This window comes from Cygnus atratus, chromosome 19 (assembly GCF_013377495.2).
Source record: "Cygnus atratus isolate AKBS03 ecotype Queensland, Australia chromosome 19, CAtr_DNAZoo_HiC_assembly, whole genome shotgun sequence".
Taxonomy (NCBI): Eukaryota; Metazoa; Chordata; class Aves; order Anseriformes; family Anatidae; genus Cygnus; species Cygnus atratus.
The window spans coordinates 3,144,644-3,161,539 of NC_066380.1; the positions used below are offsets into that span (position 1 = coordinate 3,144,644).

General features: G+C 58.1%; 2 protein-coding genes and 1 long non-coding RNA gene across 9 annotated transcripts in view; 1 reads left to right on the plus strand and 2 right to left on the minus strand.

Moving 5' to 3' along the window:
* Positions 1–9,912, plus strand: part of GPSM1 (G protein signaling modulator 1) — a 73,029-nt gene extending 63,117 nt beyond the window's left edge. For 4 of the 6 annotated variants that reach the window (XM_050714586.1, XM_035555264.1, XM_050714584.1 and 1 more), the window contains 3 exons: positions 5,006–5,165; positions 7,320–7,528; positions 7,661–9,912. In XM_050714586.1, coding sequence (XP_050570543.1) covers positions 5,006–5,165; positions 7,320–7,528; positions 7,661–7,849 — 558 coding nt within the window. In that variant the 3' untranslated portion in view covers positions 7,850–9,912. The remainder of the gene's footprint in view (positions 1–5,005; positions 5,166–7,319; positions 7,529–7,660) is intronic. The other 2 variants (XR_004780083.2, XR_004780081.2) reach the window with 2 other exon arrangements.
* On the minus strand, positions 8,212–11,623 carry LOC118252219 (uncharacterized). 2 transcript variants are annotated; one of them, XR_004780086.2, is made up of 4 exons: positions 11,218–11,623; positions 10,647–10,718; positions 10,282–10,390; positions 8,212–9,302 (listed from the first exon to the last, which is right to left on the minus strand). It is a non-coding gene; the product is annotated as an uncharacterized LOC118252219 (long non-coding RNA). The 2 variants fall into 2 exon arrangements; XR_004780085.2 differs by lacking the exon at positions 11,218–11,623 and having other exon boundaries at positions 10,647–10,963.
* Positions 11,624–14,855: 3,232 nt separating this feature from the next.
* Positions 14,856–16,860, minus strand: DNLZ (DNL-type zinc finger). Its single transcript, XM_035555267.2, has 3 exons — positions 16,633–16,860; positions 15,819–15,958; positions 14,856–15,132 (listed from the first exon to the last, which is right to left on the minus strand). Exons 1-3 carry the CDS (start codon positions 16,816–16,818, stop codon positions 14,961–14,963), a joined length of 498 nt encoding a protein of 165 aa, XP_035411160.1. The 5' UTR covers positions 16,819–16,860; the 3' UTR covers positions 14,856–14,960.
* Between the last annotated feature and the right edge of the window lie 36 nt (positions 16,861–16,896).

Sequence of the window (16,896 nt, forward strand, 5' to 3'; positions counted from 1 at the left end):
TCGGCACAGCCTGCGTGAGTTTAACAGCTTCTCTGAATCCGAAGATGTCACCGAGGAGAGGAGACTCCAGGCAGCAGCACGCTGCCGGTGGCTGGGGACAGGGAGAGCCCCGCTCCTGCGCTCGGAGCAGATGCTCCAGATGCTTCACCTCCTGCTGAAACAGGCGGAGGCGTTTGGCCGGGGGGTTCCTTCTGTGCCTCCAGCCCCTCCTCAGCCTTCTGGGAGGCTCCCCCCAAACCTTCCCCCGGTGCCTGCCTCCAGCAGCTGCTCGGCGAGGTGGCAGAGCCAGCTCAGCGCCTGCTGCAGCGGCGAGGTGCCGGGATTTGGGGTGCAGGACGGCGGTGACGGTGCTGCTGGCCCCGCGGCAGCTCCTCCAGCGGGGCCTTGGGTGATGGCAGGAGGCAGCGACGCCACGTGCAGGGCATCGGCAGGCAGTGGGGCAGCTCCTGCCAGGTGATTTTGGGTCCGCTGCCTGAACTGAGAGCAGGTGAGTGGTCGGGGTGCGTCTGGTTTATAGGGGGAGAGACAGACAGGCACGGCACGCGGCTGCGGATGTGCCGGGGTGAATATCTGCCAGGCCTGGGGCAGATAGGCACTGCTGTAACAACGGGCAGGAGTTTTCCAGGAGCTGTCTGGTGGTGAGGGCTTGGTCCTGGGGACAGAGAGCTGGGTCCCAGCTCTGTCACTGCGAGACTTGGGCAAGTCCCTTTGGCTCCAGGTCATCTCCTCACCGAGATGCAACGCGGAGGAGGGATCGGTGGTGGACAAGGAGCCAGGGAGGCCCTGTCTGAGGGGCTGCTGTAGGAGTAGTGGTGGAAGCTGCCCTCGAGGGCTCCTTGTGCTGGGGCAGGTTTGCAGGAAATCGAGCCTGGACGGGATCAGGGGCAGGCCAGCGCCCCGTGGGGACGCCAGCCCCGAGGGGAGAGGCCGATCGGAGGAGTGAGCTGTGGGTGGCTCGTGAGAGCACCTGCGTTTTGCTTTGGTGGTGAAGCTCCCTTTGGAGGGGCCGTTTCATCCCATGCATGGCAGGGGAGGTGCTTTTGGCTGTCAGCACAGAAATCAGCTGCTATGGTCCTTGGGGACCTCCAGAGCCCTGTCCCAGGGCGCCCTGGCAGCGCGTTGTGGCACGGCTGGTGATCAGACGGCGTTTCTGTGGGGCTTAGCAGCGGAGAGGGGGAGAGCTGCCTCCCGTCCTGGCTGCTGCTGCTTTCTGCGGGGAGCTCGGGGTGAAGCTGCTGGAGTGTTCGGCTGAGGGCATTCCCAACACGGTGGGTACGGGCTGCTCTCGTCCTGGGGTTTTGTGCCAGGTCGTCTTTCGGGGGATTTCTGTATGGGTTTGCTGCCAGAGCAGCACCACGGGGCAGGAAGCCCGAGCTGCCTCCTGCTTCAGGCACGTGTGCGGGGCCAGGCACGAGGAGCCCCCTCCTGCCTGCCGAGGAGCCCCGCGTTGTGTGAAACCAGCATGGAAATGATGAACACAGCCTCTGGCGATCCCGGGACGGGGCTCGGGAACGTGTCAGACAAAGTCCCCTCTCCGCAGAGCGCTGGGCAGCGGTGGCCAGGGATCGAAGCCCTACCAGGCGCCCGTGGGCTGCAGCTCGCGGCATCTCCGTTCAGGTGCTGGCAGGGGGGAGGTGTTTTAGCTGTTGCAATCAGGCCTCCTGCGATTGTTTGATGGCTTTCCTGAATCAGAGTGAAAATGGCCAAGGGAGTTTAGGCATCGGAGCCTCTTCTGACTTCGTTTTGCTTTGCCTGGGATTGTTTCAGCCTTGACCTCGCCTGCCCATCCCGAGCAGCCAATGTGGGGGATTTCCCCCTGAGACGCTGCTCTGTGCCCAGGCGACAGAGCCAGGCAGCCCAGCACCGTCTGAGCCAGTGACTGCAGGAGGTTTTATTCAGCACCTGTGAGAGTTTGTTGGGGAGGTGCGCTTGTGCTCCGCAGGGCAGTGACCGGCGGCGTGGGGAGGCTCGGGGCAGCCCCACACCAGGGCCCCGTGGGGTGGCATCGCCGCAGCGAGGCGCAGGCACCCCGCCGCCAGCCCCACAGCTGCTGTTGGCTGCCTTCCCAACACCTCAGCTGCGTTTTACACAGCCCGGCTCCGACCTGGCAGGTTGACCAGCCTGCTCCTCGCACCACTGCGTGCGAAAGCCTGGATGCCTTCCAGTTAGGGGAGGCCTGTCTCAGGTAAGCGAGTCCTGCTCCCGGGCTGTCATTAGCCAGCCTGCTCGGTTCCCTGATTAGCAGGCGGCGTCTGGGCGGAAATGCCATTCACAGGTGATGCGAACAAAGCTCCGACCCCTGTGTACGTGGCCTCTGCCCGTGGCCAGGGAGCAGGGGCAGGAGCAGGAGCGGAGGCTTGGCACGGGGGGAGCTGCGTGTGTCCCCGTTTCTGTGCCACGGGCGAGCAGCCCGGGGTCGATCTCTGCTGCCCTTTGCAGGCAGAGCCGGCGCAGCCCAGGCCATGCTGTGCAGCACAGAAGAGGTTTTTCACCTCTGAGGGAGGCTGGCCGGCCGGAGGGAAATGGCATGTGGCAGGACTCGAGTGCTGGAGGTAGAGGATGGGGGGCGAGGCCAGGTGCAGACACCAGCCGTGGGTGAGAAGTGGTCCCGAGGCTGGAGCAAAGTCCCTGCCCAGGAACCCTTCAGGGCTCTGGGTCTGGGGAGCCCCGCGGTTGTTGTTTGTGCTGCTGTGGGACTGTTTCTCAGCCCCGTTAGGGGATGCCCTGGCTCTCGGGAAGCCTCCTGCCCCTCCTGGCCGCGCCGAGCCCTGGGCACAGCTCGGCAGCAGACGGTGGCCCCGGGGCCGTGACGCACGTCCATCTGCCCGCACAGCTCCAGCCTCGGGGCCAGGAGCAGCCAAGCAGGGAGCCCAGGCACTCTGTGCGATGTCTGTTTGGGAGTTTTAATTAGGTGCGGGATGGGGATGGGGGCTCTGTGGCTGGGGTGGCACCGAGGGGAGCCTGCGGCACCCCCTGCACCAGGCTGGCACAGGAGGTACCCCCGCACGTGGCCGGCCCTGTCCCGCGCTTCGCAGGCACCGGTCGCTCTTGTACTGATTCAGAGCGTCCTTTCCTCCCCCGGGCACGTTCTGAGCAGAGATCCTGACACGGCAAAACACAGATCCCTGCCAGGGAGCACGCAGGGGGGATCCCGGCTCTCCCTGGGGCTCAGCACCTCGCTCTGCCCATCGCACTGCCCGGCTGCTCCCCGCGAGGTGAAACCCCTCCTCGGCACCGCTCTGAGTGCGGGGAAGCTGGAGGGAGCTCGGTGTGAATGAGCAGGCTGCCTCCTCTACCCGGAAATTTGGGTCACGCAAGCCAACACAGCAGAGCTGCGATTGAGGTAGTTCAGCCTTGCTTTCAGCCCGAGCAAGTTTTGGTTTCCGAGGGCGCTGGCTCCGAGGGGCTGGCCGAGGCACTCTTTGGTCAGAGGTTTGCAGAGGTGAGAGGGGCTTTGCCCCTCCCCGATCCGCTCCCACATTGCCAATGTTCCTCTCTGGCCTGCTGCTAATTTTGACGCTGCCCTAAATAGAAGCTGAGTGCATCTCATCTGCTCCGCTTAGCATACGGGAAAATTGTTTGCCTTCGTTTACAGGATCCGAGCTGCGGCTTTAACCCTGTCGGCACGCGGCCCTCCCCAGCGCAGAGCTCCCTCGAAGGCCTTCGCGTCCCCGAGCCCCGGGGGGGGCCCTTTGCTGGGAACGGCACCGCACACCTCGGGCTGGGGGGGGGCTTCTGGGCTGCCCGGGACGGCCAAGGACCCAGGGGACCCCGCGCTGCTTCCCCAGCCCCGCATCTGCCTTTAGCACTGGGAAGCTGCTCAGCACAGGCAGACCCGGTCTGAGGAGCTTGGGTTGGTTTCTGTTGGGGTTTTTCTGCCAGCATCTGGCAGGACCCGGACCCTTCCTGGCAGATGCCTTTCTCATTGCTGTCTAATTTTATATCCCATTGTGGGAGGCTCTTCGGAAGGCTCTGCTCTTCCTGCTCCCTGCCTGCTGGCAGCCGGGCTCGGGGTTCACCCTGCTGCCCAGCACACAGCCCGTCCGGGGCTGGAAGCAGCACGGCACCTCAGGGAGGCTGCCTTGGGTGCTGAGCCTTGTGCAGCGCGACTTAAATATATCTCCCCGTCTGGTGCAAGGTGCTCATTTGGGCATCTCACGCAAGGGCTGTTTCCCGAAGGGCTGTAATTTTGTGGCATCTGCAGCCCGGTGATGGCTGCACGTGGGGTGCTGTGAGTGGCGCATCGGAAGGAAGCGCCGGCAGCGCAAAGGGCAGTGGCCTGCAAAGGTTAAATTTAGCGGGTTAGGGAGGAAGGCTGGAGGCTGGCGGGCCTGGGCTGGAGCTGAGCCTCCGCTGGGCACACGACAGCACTTCAGGGAGGGTGTCTGTGTGGTTCCCCCACCCCCTGTGCTCCCGACTCTGTTCCCTGTCCTGCCGAGCTGCGCCAGAGCTTGGGGTGAGTGCCGTCCCTTTCCCTCCCCGGCTCCTCTTTCCCTTTCAGCCTCTGGTTTGTTCTGAGCACTCAGGATGCTCCACAGCAACGTGGGCTGCCGCGGCACGAGGCTCATCTGCCTGCTGCAGGAGCCCAGCGCGGGTCTGGCTGTGGCAGTGCCGGCGGCTCGGGGGGCTGCGGCTCTCCGTGGACGCCCCTCTCGCCGCGCGCAGGTCGCAGGGCAGCCCTTCTCCCGGTCTGGGACCCTGCAGGAGTGGGGCCCTTCACGGTGTGGCCTCTTCTTGGAGGGTGGTTTTGGATTGCCCAAACCGTAGGGTGGTGAGAAAAGAGGAAAAGAGAGAGGCTGCTTCAGAGCCAAGGGCACAGCGGGACCGAGTAGCAGTGACCCCGGCAGGCGGCGGTGCCTGGCAAGCTGCGGGCACGGCCGGGAGCCGGCTCTGAGCAGAGCAGGACAGGGCAAGGCACGGCCACGGCCACGCCAGGCTGAGCCGTCAGACACAGGGCAGTGTTTGGGGCGTTCTGACTCCCTGCTGCGTTTTGTCGTCTTTCCAGAAGATCAACCGGACCCCTTCGGACGAGGAATGCTTCTTTGACCTGCTGAGCAAGTTCCAGAGCAACCGGATGGATGATCAGCGCTGCCCGCTGGAGGAATGCCCATCGGAGGCTGCAGAGGCAGCTGCCACACCAGTCCCTGCCCTGGGAGAACGGATCTGTAAGCACTGATGCGTTTATAAGTCACTCCTACTAGGGGGTGATGCTGCTCCCGTGGCGTGGCCGGCTGTCGTGGTTTTATTGTGCATCTTGTGATGTTTTCCCCAAGCCTCAGCTCCCTGAACCTAGCAATTATTTTTTTTTTTTGTTTGCAATCTCCATCACTGTGCAAGGCATAAAGAAACCTTCCTGTGATAATGGTTGCTGAAGCAAAAGCTGGAGGATGTGAACTAAGGCTTAGAGAACAGCCTGGCAAGAGAAATGCAAAATATACCCGGATTTTTTTTCAGTCTTTTGGAGGTCTTGTCTGACCCGCCGAGGTTGGCAGGAGGACTTCTGCCCCTGCCAAAGCGGGAGATGCTGGTGGTCGTTGCTGAGGGAGCCTCGTGAGAGCTGCAGAGCTGGGGCAGTACAGGCCTGGAGGGGGTTTCATAGGCAGGGTAAAGTACCGCCAGGTTTTCTCAGTGTTACCGTGGAGGAAGGACTTCTGGGTTTTGTCCGGTTGTTGGATGCTGTGGTGATAGGTGTCACAGAGCAGAGAAGCCGGGAGGGCGGAAAGTAATAGGAAGCTCCCAGCACGCAGAGAGCTAACTCGCTCGTAGGAAGAGCACGGATAAATTGAGGAAGCCACCTGACAAGTAGCTTGGATAGGAGAGGCAGATCAGGTCTGTGTCTGCACTTTGGCTTTGTGTCCTGTTTTGCGATGTTGTGTTGAGGGCCTTTGTTTAAAGCAAGCCGGAGAGAAGCACTGAAACGTGCAGGTCCCACTGGTGTGCTTAAGCACCATCACAGAGGGCTCAAAGCCCTTCATTCGAACCGATGGGTTTGTTTGTCAGCTCCCTAACCGACACGAAGCCCCAACAGGGGAGGAGCAGACCCCGGCCTCCCTCTGAGTGCGGCCAGGAGCGCTGCACGAAGTTGCTCGGGGTGCAGGTGCCAGCGGCAGGGGCTGAAGCAGCAGCCGGAGCGAGGCAGCGCCGAGGTCAGGCTGTGGTGCAGAAGGCAGGCAGGTTGGCTGGGAGGCGAGCAGTTCTTTCTGTGCTAAAAATAGGCTGGAAATGAGCATCACTTCTTCGAGATACGTGTTTCTGATACAGAAGTGCATTTGGCTTTAACAGCTGTGTAATTTAGGCGAGCGAGTTTGCTTTATAAAGACTGTACAAGTAGGCACATGTTCTGTTCAGCTGTCAGTTGGACTCTGAGCTTTTTGGACGTGTTATTTTCAAGGTTTCTTTGTGAGCTGAAGGGGAAGAGACACGTCTTGGCGTCAGCGCTGAGATTATTCTGCGTTCCTGCCCCTCCGCAAGCCGGGGCTCCAGGAATAGCACGCGGTGGCAGGAGACCGGGGGTACCCTCAGTGCTTTGTGCTCGCTGGGGCGTTTGGGTTTCTTACTCTTTGGTTTTGCTTGTCGCCATCCCACGTGCGCTGCCGGTTGTTTGGGAGCGTTTCGCTGCCCGGCAGCTGCCGGGAGCCAACAGGCTCTTCCCTGGGGCGCTGCCCGGGAGGCGTTTTCCTGGCTGGGGGCTGACTCGCTCGCTTCGCAGCAGTCCCAGCATTGCTCGGGTGCTGTTGGAGAACCCTCCCGTTGTCCCGTTGCTGCTCTGCCCCCCGGACGGGGCCCTGCAGCCCCTGGTGTTGCACCCCAAGGGTTAGAGCCAGGCGTGTTTGGTGCCTGGGCAGGATGCGCCCTGCGAGAATGGGCGGAGTGTAGGCTGTATGGACGGGTTCTGGACTGGGAACCCAACAGGGGGAAGGCTGTGCCGCCCGGTGAGCAGCTTAGCTGGGCCTTGGCTGTGCTGATTAGCTGCCTGTAATTACACCCAGCCCTTGGGAGCGTGTGGGGTGCCCATTATGGAACCACAGCCGCGTGCAGAACTCTGCGTTCACCTGCAGCTGCCGGTAACTGCGCAGCCCCATGCCCCGAGCGAGGTAGGGGCTGGCTGATGGTCACAGAAGCCGATGTCCCACCCAGCTCAGCCCCAGGGGGCCCGGCTGCACGGCCGGCCCCTGCCCCTCCGTGGGGGTGTAAGGCTCCGCTGGGTGAACGGGATTTTTGGGGGGCGAGGACTCGGGCTCTGAGGCGAGCAGGGCTGCGGCTCGCGTGTGAGCTGGCAGAGCTGTGACCCTGGCGTGTGCTCCTCTCCCCGCCTGCAGCGCAGTCCTCCCTGATGGCGTCCCCGCAGACGGAGGAGTTCTTTGATCTCATCGCCAGCTCCCAGAGCAGACGGCTGGATGACCAGCGCGCCAACGTGGGCAACCTGCCCGGCCTCCGGATAACCCACAACAACCTGGGGCACCTGCGCGTGGAGGGGGACGCTCAGGAGCCTGGCGACGAGTTCTTCAACATGCTCATGAAATGTCAGGTACGGGCAGGACTCGATTCTCCCCCCCAGCACGCGCTGCCCCCCGATCCCACCTGCGAGGGGCTGTGGGGCAGCAGCTGCCCACCCGCAGCTCCTGTACCAGTCCTAACGCCTGTTCTTCCCCCCCCGCAGTCCTCCAGGATAGATGACCAGCGCTGCGCCCCACCCGACTCCATCCCCCGTGGCCCCACTATGCCAGACGAAGACTTCTTCAGCCTTATCCAGCGCGTCCAGGCCAAGCGCATGGATGAGCAGAGGGTAGATTTGGCCTCAGCCCAGGAGGAGGCAGCAGAGGAGCAGCAGAGGCCTGGTTCCAGCTAAGAACTGGGGTTCAGGTTGGGGGGTTTGGTTTCATTTTGTGTGTTTTTTTTTTAAAGAGAACTAAGTGTAGGTGGTTTCAAAGCTGAGTGCTCCTGCGCTACCACAGACTTCTCCCAGGAGCGACCCGAGCCGTGGGGAGCTGGAGCTCAGTGCACTGCATGTGGCTGCTCTGCGGAGGCAGTGCCACAAAACGGCCCACCAGACGGGGAACAGTTTTTAAACAAGGGGTTTTTTTAGGACGTGCAGCCAGTGTAACACTGGGCCCAGCACCTGGGAAGAAGACTTTGGCAGTCCCTTTGCTTGTCACCTAAAAGCCCAGGAACTTGTGCTGTCAGCCGAAGGAGGAGCCCGGAGCAGGTAGCTAAATCCAGCCTTGATGTCCTTTATTTCCAAAACACTTTTAATTTAATGGGGGAAGGGAAGAGCACCTTTTTCATTTTCAAGTCCTCCTGTCTTGTTTGCATCACGAGGTGACAGATTGCTCTGGATCCTTTCCTGGAATATCTTGCTCAACTTTGTTCTTGCTAAAGGAGGAAATGAGCTCAAGTCAGCGGCAACACAGGTCCTTTTAAACCTGACCCCTGCCCTGGCTGCAGCCATGGTCCCCCCACTTTAGTTTGTTCTGGGGTTGCTGTGAGCACCCTGTGCTGTTCCTCCCCTCCGCTCCCCCAGCCACTCGTGTGCAGAGCTGTACTGGAACCTCCTGCGCAGGATCCAAGGCTCTCCCACCCGTAGCTTCAGTGGAATTTGGAGACCCCCAGCAAAACCCCAGCCTGGGACAAAGCCTGAAAGGTAACTGCCAGCTGGGCAGCCCCAACTGCAGCCCCGAGACAGGAATCTGTGCCCGGGAAGGGAGGAAGACGGTCTCTGCCCATCTGCTCAGCACAGAACACAAACTTAGGCAACGCATTGCTTCTGCTGCAGCTGGGCCAGAAGCCTCGTACAGGATTGAATCGTGCGCCCGAGGCAGAAACCTGCATTTGGCACTGACCTGCTTCGAGAGCTACAAAGCCTTCTGGTCACCGCTTGCGATGAGAGTGAGCAGAACTACGCCCTGCTCCCTTGTGCCCAGCAGCAGTGGGGGACAACGGCCCTTCCCTCCGCCTTGTTCCTCCTGAAAGCAGGGCTGCGCTGCTGCCCGCCCCGCAGAGCTGCTCCCAGCGCGGCCGTCCTGCTCTGCCCAGCTGCCTGGCGCCGTCCCCGCAGGAAACGGAGCCTTGCGCCCGCTCCAGCCGGGGGTGGTTGCTGGGCCGGCAGCCCCGCACCGCACGCGAGTGCGAGGACCTACATTTACTTACATTTCCTTCTGGTAATGTTGGAAAAGGAAGCCCGGAGGGGAGGCCAGCAGACTTCTCATTTGAGGAGGTGGAATGGGTTTTTCTTTGCTTGACCTGAGAGGCTATCTTGGACTTGAGCACCTCCAGTAATGAGGTCTGCCAAAGCAGGTATGTTCCTACGGAGAACAAATCAGCACTTTCTAACTGAAACGCATTTGACGGAAACATTTCCAACCAGCAGTTGAGATTTTTAGACCAGTGATGCTGCTCATCGGGCATTTAACCTGCCTGCACTGAACATTTGGAGGGGTAGCTGCATTTTGCCTGCCACCAGGGAGCACTCACCTGCTGCATGGATGGCTGGGCCGAGGCTCGGCCTCCTGCCTGGGGCAGGTCGGAGCTCTGGAGACAAGCCAGGAGGACCTGCCAGCCACCTACGTACCCACCTAGCTTGAATTTGTCCAGAGGAAGACAATGCTGAGGATGCCGATGACTTGAGCAGCTGCAGGCCCAGGCCTGTGCAGCTCAGCCAGGTGGCGAATTGGAATCTGACCATTAAGCTTTCAGAGGTGTTAATTATTTGCCATATACTTGAATGTATGAGCTTATTTATTTTTACATGTGCATTTGCTAATGTCATTTTAATGGGGAATTTCCAACCCACAGGTACTTTTTTTCTAAAAAATAATCTGCCAAATGAATTAATATATTAGAAATGAATACAGCGCGAGGGAAGGGGAGGGTTGTGCTTAATAAATATTTGTGTCTAAGCTTCAGTGACAAAAATTAATTTCCACTATTATTTTTTGGCCAGCAGAGCTAATGGCGGTCCTTTGGGATGGGACTGGGGGTGCGTGGTGGGTTCTTGTGGCAGACATCGCCACATAAAAGTGTTAAGAAAAGGGCGTGTGCACCACCTGCATGTCCCTTTATGGTCAGAGCACACAGGTCTCTTAGGGAGCAGCCACCACCCCTGGCCCTGCCTGCCTTACCTCGCTGCAGGGGCACTGTAGGATACAAAGCCCTGAGCCCTCCTGCCCTGTCTCGGTGCATTCCCGGCACCTGCCCCCAAAAGCTGTCTTGTTTCCCTGGTGGGAGCTGCCAGAGAAAAAGGGCAGCCAGTGTCTGGCATAAGCGCTCGGTGAAGATACTCACACAGCAGCGGGCAGCAGCGCAAGCTCATTCCCACGCAGCAGGCAGGTGCAGGCCATCAGACTTCGCTAGAAGGGGGGCCTGGGAGCAGCAGATTTTTGGATCCTGAGCCCTGTGAGGATAAAGCCAAGTCACAGCTGGTCCTTCCACGCCTGGCTAACTTGTGCAGGCTACTGCCAGTCCTGATCACAGATTAATGAAGAGCCACCAGCTCGTTCTCATCAGGCGTGCTCAAGTTCCTCAGTGCCTAGACACAAGCAGGCAATGTGTGGGACTTGAGGACAGAACCGTGCCCCCAGCTAGGCAAAGGCTGGCGATTCCCGGGATTCGGAACAGGTGAAATTCTTAAAAGCAAGGGGGGAGCTCACCTGCTGTCTCTCTGTCCTTAGCAGCTGGGGAAGGGCATGTATGTTCTCCAGTAAATGCCTCTCGCAGAGCACCTACGGAACAGACAGATCCCCGCTGTGAGCAGGAGCAACAGCCCGCGCTGGTTGCTGCTCTGCTGGAGCCTGAATTAACAGCGGGAACAGCGTTATCGCTGTCCAACGGCTGTCACAGCGCGCAGAGCACAGCCCTTCCTCTCCTGCGCTGCCGAGCCGAGGCCAGCAGAGCTTGGGGTAGGGACCAGCTCGCTGCTGCTGACACCCGCCGGGCAGACGCGGCACTGCCGAGGCCTGGGCAGGGCTAAGGCAGGCCGACTCGCTCCGCATGAGGCCCGCTGCAGCAGCTGTGCAGCACAGCGCGGGGTGCTGGCCCCAGGGCAGGGCAGGGAGCGGGGAGGAAAGCTGAAAGAACAGCAGACCCACAACGTGCCGGCCTCTCCCACTCAGCTGTACAAATGCCCTGAGAGGCACTCGCGAGCCGGTGCTGCTGTCGCGCAGGATTTGTTCTGCAGTGCTCAGCTGCCAAGGCACGTCAGGGCCGAGGCGCAGCACTTACCTCAGCCCTCCCCAGAGCCTCGTGCTGGTGCGGGTCCGGCCATCCATCTGCATCCGGCTGGGAAGGCGCGCAGCCTGCAGGAAGGGCTCTGCTGGCCTGGAGCACCCAGGCGCTGTAAATTTCAGTCTGGAGCTGGACAGCGGCCCGAGGCTCTCCACAGCCATCTCCCAGGACCCTGCCAGGCCAGGACGCAGTCGTGGGCTGTTAACTCCTGCGTGGCCTCGCAGTAAGGAGCTCAGCGGTCAGTAGCGCTGAGTATCCCACACCAGGGACGTGGGCCTAGGTCACAGCCACGTGCCCGTGGGGTCGGAGCAGAGGGCTCGCACCCCGCTGTGCCTCTGCCCGCACTGCAGCAGGCCCTGGAGGCCCAGAACCGCGCCGCATCAGGCCCTGGGCAAGCAGCACAAGGGTGAGTCACTTCACAGCCCCCCGCTCCCCTCCTCGCCGCCTGCGCTGCTGCTGACAGGAGAAATTTACCTGCCCGAGCCCGTCAGGAAGGCGGCGCGGTGCCGCTGAGCCCCGCACAGCACACCCACGGGTGGCAGGGTCTGTAATGCCATCGCTGCACGCGCAGCAGGAGGCGCAGCCCCGCGCGCACACGCTCATGTCCTAGCCCTGCAGGGCCCCAGCTGCAGCCAGCAGGCGCAGCACATCAGAATCCCGCAGCAGCTGGAGGAACTCGGGAATTTGAGTGCAATAAAAAAGGCGGGGAGGGAAAGGGGGTGTGCAAAGAGGCAGAAAGCAAGAGGCACAAAATTTCCCGTTTTGCAGAAAAGCCCTCACGGGCTAGGATTCGGGAACAGAATCCATCCCTTAGCAGCCCCAGTGAAATGCTTTGAGGCCTGTGCCGAAGGTTTGCAGCGCAGCCTGGGAGTGCTGCTTTGCCCCACCTCGGCTCACCGGCCCTCCTCTGTGCATCCAACACCCCTGTCACAGCACCGTCACTCACCGTGCCCTGCTGCACCAGGCCTTCACGGCACTTTTCCCCCATCTTGACACACCTCCAGCTCAGGAGGAAGCCTTTTTTCTCTTCGTCTCTCTCCCACTCCTTTGGCTGAAGGAAGGTCTGCTGGGCTCTTCCTAGACAAAGCCTGCTCACTGGTGTCCTCTTTAACAAACAGACAGGTTTCCTTTTTTTTTTTCAGGAAAAAAACACCCAACAACTTCAAAACGGAGCACGTTTTTTTTTAAATACAGTCTATTAGCAACAAACCCTTTTGTTTTACACACAAAGTCCCTGAGAGAAGTGCAACCCTTTCCCTTCCAGCTGAAAGCCCCGGGATGGTTTGTCACAAAACGCACCCATTTCCTGCGCTGTGGCACGGCGCAGCCTCTGCCTGGCTCCAAGGAGCCCCTGGGGGCTGCCCTCCGGACCCACCCTGCCTCTGCAGCTGCCTCCCAGCAGCCGTGGGCAGCGCGCTCCCTGCACCCACACCCTGAAGATCTGCCCACTCCGTGCGATCTGCTGCTGCCTGCTCTGTCCTCGTCCTGGCCCGCAGCAGCAAAACCAGGCCCTGCTCCATCCTCAGACCGTGGCGTCAGGCGCCAGCAGGCCCGCCTGCTCCACAAGCACCCGGCTGCCCGCCCGGCAGCACCAGGACCAGCGTGCTGCCCTGCCTCAGCACCCGTGCCAGGGAAACACTGACCCGTCTGACAGCCAGGGACAGACTTTGCTACAGTTTTTCACTGTAACGGAGCGAAAACCAGCGTAACCTTTCTGTATAACTGTAGCTAGGGGCACAGTAACTGGTAAGAAAGGTAAGGAAAATGGCTATAACCTGGCTTTTTTAGTACTAACTGTTTCCAGGACAACGCAGATCCTTCCCAGCAGCTCGGTTCCACCCCACCAAAGGCACCAGAGCCACGGAGGCAGAGCGCTGTGTGTCACGTAGAGGTAACACAATAACCCCCCCTTCCAGCAGTGCCAGCAGCTCGCACCAGGGCGAGCACGCAGCAGTGATCCAGGACTCCTGTTTCTTAATTAACACGTGGGTCGCTCCAGCATCTAATTGTATCAGAGAGCTGTGTTTCTTTAGGATATGAACACACGCAAACCTAGCTGAGGGACGGAGCTCCTGCCCTTCAAAGCTGTTTCACCACTGTGAGCTTACGTACCTACAGGAAAACATGATTATTTTCCTGTTGCTCTGAACCATGCTCACAATACAACGCGCATAAAGTTACTATGAACCCTTCAGATGAACAAAGAAAACTCATTAACACTCATTAATACATGCAATGCCCTCACTGAATACTTGAACGATTAAAGGCCATGGACACCTGGATGAGTCTGGCTGAAAGAACTGGGCTCATTCAGCTTGGAGACACAAGGGCAGAGGGATTTTATGGCTTTCTGTAGCTCTCTAATGGGAGGGCGTAGAGGATACAGAGACAAGATTCTTCTCAGCAGTGCAGTGTTCTGAAAGAAGGTAATGGGCACAGGCTGAAACCCGGGACATTTCTGTTAGGTACGAGGATTTATGTCAATCTTTTACTAAGGGATTGGTCAAATACCAGACCAGGGCTCCAGAGAGGCTGTGGGATCTCCATCCATCCTCAGATACTCAAGCCTAGGCCCTAAGTGTCTTTATTTAACTGAACCTCCTTTGAGTACGGTGGTTGGACTAGAAACCTCCAGAGGCCTCCTCCAACCTAAATTACTCTTTGATATCAAGTTTAAAAACATGACAAAGAGGATACTTCCCTGTGCTTCACGCTACTGGACCTTAAGATAAGCTAAACTTTTATCCAGGCAGAGAGAGGAAGCCCTAAGAAAAGGCAGTATGATCACCTTGCTGCCTGACTCATCACTACCCAACGTTAGGTGCTGGTAAACACCTACATTTTGCTTTTATAAAGTTATTATTTTTTGTTCTAGCTGATCTTAACATGCAGCAGTAGCATTAATAAGCACCTCAATGTCTGTCAAATAAGACACATTCCTAGGTGCTCCACTTATCTCCAACGTGCTTCACAAATATTAATTTTGCCTTCACGCCCGTCCTCCCCCTCACCAGTGAGGAAGTTGCATAACCCCAGCACCCCGGAGCCGCTCGCTGCGTCACAGCCCCAAGTGGAATTTCCGAGCAGGGGCTGGCACTCCCACGGGGCAGCACAGCCTGCCTCACGGCGTAACCCACAAACAGGGATTTTCAGCCTTGTGACAGATAGAAGGGGCACAGAACCTTCCCTCTGGATGATACCAGGGGAAATGAAAAAGCAGCACTTCGGTGACTGCAGTGAGAGCTGGTTACCTGATCCTCCTGCAGGGACGTTTTGGCTTTGCAAACTCACACGCGGTCAGGCCTCCTCCTCGGGTGGTATCAATTGCCTCTGCTGCTCAGCTACTGTGCCCTGTGATGCTCCTCCAGGAGCACTGCGATCAGCTGCTGATGTGCAACACCTAGACAGCATCAGAGGACAGAGCTAAAACCTGCAGTTAGAGCTAGGCCAAAACACATGGCCAAAGAGTTAGCTCCCTTCTCACCTGAGAACAAAGCAGGCTTTCTGACACTGCTGAAGCACTCAAAATTGCTTTAATGTCAGCAAAACAAGTACCAGGAAAAATATCCGCACTCCACCTCTAAAAATATTGGCTTGGTCAAAGGCAAAACTACATAAGACAATGACACAACAGAGAGAAGACCGACGCCTGAGTTTATTTTAAACATAGACCATTGAAATTAGGGAAGAAATGTTAACAGTCTCTCCTGCCATCAGCAGAACGACACAAATCCCACTTGTCACGTCTGTCCCTTGCCGCCAGTCTCTGGGGGGCCTTCCCCACCTTCTCCCTCTGTAGGATGGCTTTGAGACCCGGTATCTGCCGTGCTTTCCAGAAGCAGCTCCAAGGCTTCCTCACCAACCACACGTCTCACCTTCTCCCCTTTGGCTGCCAGGATTTCCTCGATATTCCTGAACAGCAATTTGAAAACCAACAGTGACACTACAGCAACGGCTAGACAGAAGAGTCTACTGCGTGCTCTCTCCTTTACACTTTGCTCGCAATATTAACACCACACAGCAAATCACCACATGCACTTTACCACGGTACCGTTCCATAAGTTTGGGAAGCAGATGAAACTATCCAAACCTCCTAGGACCGTTTTTATCCATTAGGATCAATAACTTAGCAATTACGGCAGAACAGAAATTTTAAAGGTATCTAACGGAGTTAGAAATCACTGAAATTCAACAGCACACGGGTCCCCACATTTGAAACACTTAGCCAGGTGAACCTAGCAGCAATTTAATAAAGCCTGAGAGAGAACAGAAGAACACCACACACAATAATTCACCTGCTGGCACCAACAAGACTGTCTGCGTCTCATGCAGCTTCTGCTGCTGCTTTACACCATTTATTTGGATCCTAGGTAGTGAGGTTCAAATTATAGGTGATTATAAACCTCCATTTTTAAGAAAACTTTAAGAAAGCTTTAAGAAACTGGATGAAATATGGAATTATACCAAATAAAACCTCTGGTTTGATTTAAGTCATGTTTTAAAAGCATCAAAGAAATAATACATCAGCTCAGGAGGATCTGGTTATAGCTCAACAGTCTTTTTCCCTTGCTAAATGAGAGTGTTGCTGGCACACCTACCTTTTTCCTTCCAGATCTGAGAACCATCCCAAGTTATCTGCTATGACGTGGTGATTCTTGCAGCCGGGGCACTTCACAATGACCACCCCTTTATGGTAGGCTAACTTGGAAATTGTTTTTGCTGAGCGTGTCTGGCAGACCTACAAGGCAAACAGACAGCAACAACAGATAATAACTGCAGCTTCTGGACCTTTCAAAAAGGGAAATATTTTCCTGAGTGGCATATTTATTTTGCCCTCCCTCATCTCCAGCTATTCCAAGGCTGCTCAGTCACGGAATGATGCTGTGCAGCTCCACGGGCACTTTGCAGGTCTGGTCTGCAGAAAACACAGCCCCACAGCCCGCTCTTCCCAGGCTCTCCGGTCTGTCCCTCGCTTCTTTGTAGAAGCGGTAAATGGTTTCCATAGTGGGGGAAAGTGCAGAACTACAGAGCAAAACCGAAAATAAAACACTGATGATTTAGGCAGTTCTGGTACTGCGGATCTGTATGTTGGGAACTTTGGAAATTTCACTGGGATCTTCACCTGTTTGGAGCGTATTTTAAACGCATTAGTTTATTGCACTGATAAAACACTACCGTTATGTTTAATTAAAAAAAAAAAAATAAGAGACCCAGCTACCAAAGCCTGATGCCTGCAAAGGCAACCAGGGGCCTGGCCTCGATGAAACGCGTTTGTTTTTGTCTTTTTAACGCGTTTAAGGGAAGGAGGCGGGAAGCGATTTCAGATCCCCGCCAGCCCTGCCTGTCACCAGAGGGCTGCTGGGGGGGGGGGAAGGCGCCGGCTCCTCCTCGCCCCTCACCGCCCCGGCCCACCTTGCAGGTGTACACCAGGCGGTAGTGCGAGGCCTGAAGCTGCCCCACGGGGCCCGGCGCGGCGGTGCAGACCGGGGCCGGTGCCGGTATCGGTGTCGGTACCGGTATCGGTGCGTTCCGGGGCCGCCGTGGCGGGGCTGCGCTCAGAAGGACCCGGGCCGCCGCCCCCGCCGCCCGCCGCAACATGGCGCTGGCGCAGGCGCGCGGACGGGGCGGGCGCTGAGGCGGCGGCGGCCATTTTGGGGCGGTGCCGGGAGCCGCTGT

Excerpts from the sequence above, each read along its gene's own strand:
- DNLZ (XM_035555267.2), bottom strand. The coding sequence starts at position 16,818 with ATGTTGCGGCGGGCGGCGGGGGCGGCGGCCCGGGTCCTTCTGAGCGCA. Across the intron at positions 15,959-16,632 it reads GCCTGGTGTACACCTGCAAG|GTCTGCCAGACACGCTCAGC; the intron begins GTGGGCCGGGGC and ends TTTGCCTTGTAG. Across the intron at positions 15,133-15,818 it reads TCAGATCTGGAAGGAAAAAG|GAATATCGAGGAAATCCTGG; the intron begins GTAGGTGTGCCA and ends ATTGCTGTTCAG.